This window comes from Ailuropoda melanoleuca, chromosome 16, assembly GCF_002007445.2.
Source record: "Ailuropoda melanoleuca isolate Jingjing chromosome 16, ASM200744v2, whole genome shotgun sequence".
Taxonomy (NCBI): domain Eukaryota; kingdom Metazoa; phylum Chordata; class Mammalia; order Carnivora; family Ursidae; genus Ailuropoda; species Ailuropoda melanoleuca.
This window is the reverse complement of record NC_048233.1, coordinates 78,485,243-78,488,873: the sequence shown is the minus strand read 5'-3', so window position 1 is coordinate 78,488,873 and position 3,631 is coordinate 78,485,243. Positions and strand designations below refer to the sequence as shown.

At 55.8% G+C, this 3,631-nt stretch overlaps 1 protein-coding gene across 2 annotated transcripts in view; it reads left to right on the top strand.

Moving 5' to 3' along the window:
- The first annotated feature begins 833 nt into the window (after positions 1-833).
- Positions 834-3,631, top strand: part of PRG2 (proteoglycan 2, pro eosinophil major basic protein) — a 3,198-nt gene continuing 400 nt past the window's right edge. Inside the window, exons 1-6 of one of the 2 annotated variants that reach the window (XM_034645684.1) lie at positions 846-935; positions 1,257-1,289; positions 1,498-1,567; positions 2,192-2,502; positions 2,798-2,929; positions 3,436-3,547. In XM_034645684.1, the coding sequence (XP_034501575.1) occupies positions 861-935; positions 1,257-1,289; positions 1,498-1,567; positions 2,192-2,502; positions 2,798-2,929; positions 3,436-3,547 (733 nt within the window). In that variant the 5' untranslated portion in view covers positions 846-860. Of the gene's footprint in view, positions 936-1,256; positions 1,290-1,497; positions 1,568-2,191; positions 2,503-2,797; positions 2,930-3,435; positions 3,548-3,631 lie in introns of both variants that reach the window. The other variant, XM_034645685.1, reaches the window with a different exon arrangement.

Below are 3,631 nucleotides of genomic sequence, written 5' to 3'. Positions count from 1 at the left end.
TTTGGCTCAAGGTCCTCAGGGCACCTGGGTGGCTCAGTCAGTTGAGCGACCAGCTCTCGATTTCGGCTCCAGTCGTGATCTCTGGGACATGGGATCAAGCCCCATGTCCGGCTCCGTGCTCAGCGGGGAGTCTGCTTCTCTCCCTCTCTTTCCCTCTCTCTCCGCCCCTCCCTCCACTCACGCTGTCTCTCTCTAAAATAAATCAACAAACCTTTTTTTTTTTTTTAAAGGATGGGATGTACTCTGTTTTCCCCACCCTTTTCCAACGTGTACTCTGTTAACCTTAGTTACGCAAGAAAGGACACTGTCCTGTGCTGATGCCAAGGTCGTTCCATCACCACACGTTTGCTCATGCCCAGAATGCCCTGTTTCCCTCCCTCCTGTTCACCACCTATCCGTCCAGGGGAGAGTCAGCTGCTTGTTTTCATGGACACTTTTGTTTTTACAAATGGGAAAGCAACACGCAACTGTAAGAGTGTTCTTCCTTACAGGTGCTTTATCTCCAGAGCAGGGTCTCCAGAGAGTGAAATTGAGCCGGTGATACGTACACCTTTAATCTTAGTAGATATTGACAGATTTGTTTCCTAAATGCCGGCGGCAGTCTGCATTCTCATCAGTGCAGCAGAGGAGCTGTGTATTCCAGAAAAGCTCCGTGGGAGATTCTGACATGCCCAGGATAAGAACCACCGGTTCAAGGCAGGTGCAGAACGGCTCCCAGGCTCCTGAAAGGGGTGTCAGGAGAGAACCTGGAAGGAGATGAGTGGGCTCCCCAGGGAAGTGAGGAAACATTTCTTATCAGCCCTCCCGTTTCCTTCAGGTTGGGGAAACCCTCCTTTCTCTGGGGAACGTCCCCCTATAAAATGCCGCTGCGGGATGGAGCGAAGGAGAGTCTGAGCATCGTCAACTCCTCAGGAACCAGGAAGACCTCTGGGCAGGTAAGCGCCTTCCCTGTCGTGGTGGAGCTGATTTCGGGTGCCATGTTCACCCTCCGGGGAGGTGCCTGGCCCAGGCTGAGAGGTTCTGGAGGGCTGGCTGGGACTGTGCGTGGCTTTAAGGGCTCGGCAGGGGCAAGACTTCTCAACCCTGCCTCTCATACTCCCGAGGCGCGGGACAGCCCTCCTTGGCAGGGGAAGGCAGAGCCTGGAGGACATGGGAGTGTGTGCAGCTTTCAGAGCTTTGAGGAGGGACGCACTAAGCGCCATGCGTTCCTGGGAAGGCTGACAATCATTGATTCTCGGTTCTCTCTTGTTTCACAGACTGAGGGGTCCGTTCAGTACAAACCAATAAAGGTAGTATTCCTTCTTCACATGCAGGCTCGCGGGAAAGCCAGACTTGGCTGCCTGTCACAGTCTGCCTTCCTCCATTCAGAAAGGGTACCAGCATCCTGGAGTTTCAGGGGCTTTTTGTCATGCCTTCTCTTTCTCCACCCCACTCCCAGGGGGTGTGTGTGTGTGCGTGTGTGTGTGTGTGTGACACAAACTGTGTTCTTCATTGCAGAACCAAGTCAAGATGAAGGTCCCCCTACTTCTGGCTCTTCTATTTGGGGCAGTTTCAACTCTCCAGCTGGGTAAGTCTCCTTGGCCTTCAGTCTCTCTTTCTCTGCTCTGCTCCTTTCTAGAGGACAAGGGGTCAGAGCCACAGGGCCACCTCGCTTGGTGGCCCTCCCCTACATCAGGAGCTTTGCACACCCAGAGGAGCAGAGGCTCTAGAGCCAGGAGTTGAAGGGACTCAGGGCATCTGTGTCTGCTGTCTTGGTTCGACCGTGACATTCTCGATTTTGTCCTTTCTGTGTGATACCCATGATGAATATAATAGTAGCTTCCTTCTACTTTGAGCTCACTGAGCATGTCATGCTAAGCATTTTCTATGCATTATCGCCTTTAAACATCACAGCATCCCTGTGAGGTATATACTACGGTGTACCCATATCACAAATGAAAAAATAAAGCTCATAGGTGATGGAGCCAGTTTCCAAACCCACAGCTGCCTGAATCTAAGTACTCGCCCTTAACACCCTGACTTTACGGGGGGCCGGGGGAGGGGGTGTCTCCTCCTGTTGGCCTTGTTCCAGGTTCCTCTCTTTCGTGGACCGAACTTTCAGTTGCCTGGGGAGAGGCAGATGCTGTCCGTGGTGCTGGGCAGGAATAGGGGTAGATGTGAAGAAGGGACACTCGGCCTTTCTCCCTGCCAGGGACCGTGCCGTCTAACTCTGAGAACTTTTTGGGGGATGAGGCCGTGCCTCAGGATGGGGAGACGCCAGAAAAGGAGGCCCCTCCGGGGGAGCTGACGCTGCTGGAGGAAGAAGAGGAGGGGTACTCTGGAAGTGACGATGCCCTGGAGGAGGACGGGGCTGCAGAGTCCGTCTCGGCCCTGGATCAGGAGGACGAGGACTTTCAGTGCCCAAAAGAAGAGGACACAGTGAAACTGGGGGACAGTCCTACGTGCAAGAACTGTCCCCGCTTCCTCCTGGTGAGGAAGGCCAGGATATTTTCCCGAGCTCAGGTGAGTGGTCTGGGGCTGAGGCCTGGGGTGGGAACGGGGACGGATGTCTCCAGCCTCTGCATCGCTATTTGTCTCACTGAAGAGCCTGGGGGTGTCAGCAGGGGCTGGGACCCGCCCAGGTGTCGGGGTAAGAGGGGAGCGGCACGTGGAAATAGATCTCCAGCCTTCAAATGGCTGTGCAGGTGGGCATGGGGGCGAGAGGATGAGTTCTGGAGACTTAGAGACCCACGACTAAGGTCACACGAATTCCTTCGAGGGGGGCTCTCCATTCTTGCTCTCTTATCCTGCCCTGCAGCTCACCTGCCGGAGGTGCTACAGGGGTAACCTCGTCTCCATCCACAACTTCCACTTCAATCGCCGGCTCCTGTGCTCAGTCAGAGGGCTCAACCAGGGCCAAGCCTGGATCGGAGGCAGGATCGTAGGCTGGGTAAGAGGGGTCCCGGCTCTAAGCGGGGAGCACTCCTGAGCCCAGCCAGGGCCCACCTTGCTGCAGCTCGATCTGTGCTTCCCCTCTGATCCTCCGAAGAACTGGGGACAGACGGACAACAGGGACGAGATACCCAGGAGGCTGCCTAGGCACTGGGAGGAGCCAAGGATTCAGAGTGAGGAGGTTTGGGGCCAAGTTCTGCTCAGCCTCTGGCTGGCTGTCTGTCGGACTTGGGTGAGACCGTGAGCCTGGTTCTGGGTCTCTAGGATGGGGTGGCGATGCCCGCTTACCTCTTGTTTGGGCCAGAAGGAGGAGCGGGTCACTGCCATGCACAGAACGTGATGGTGATGATCACTGGGGATCAGTATTGCAGCTGACCAGGACAGTGTCCATCACAGCCCAGCAGTCAAGGGCAAAGGCGTGGTGGGACAGTTCCAGCTCCACCTATCTGCTTTCCCTTTGCTCCCCCGACCCCAGCCCACCTCTTCTGCTCCTGCCTCCTCTAGGGTGTCTGCAAACGCTTTCGCTGGGTTGATGGCAGTCACTGGAACTTTGGATACTGGGCTGCTGGTGAACCCAGGATCCAGGGTGGCAGATGCGTGGCCCTGTGTACCCGAGGTGAGGTGGGACTGGGGATGAGGGATGGGAAGGCCCGAGGGTGGGGGGTGAGGGGGTGAGGTTGAGGGTTTTTTTTTTTTTTTT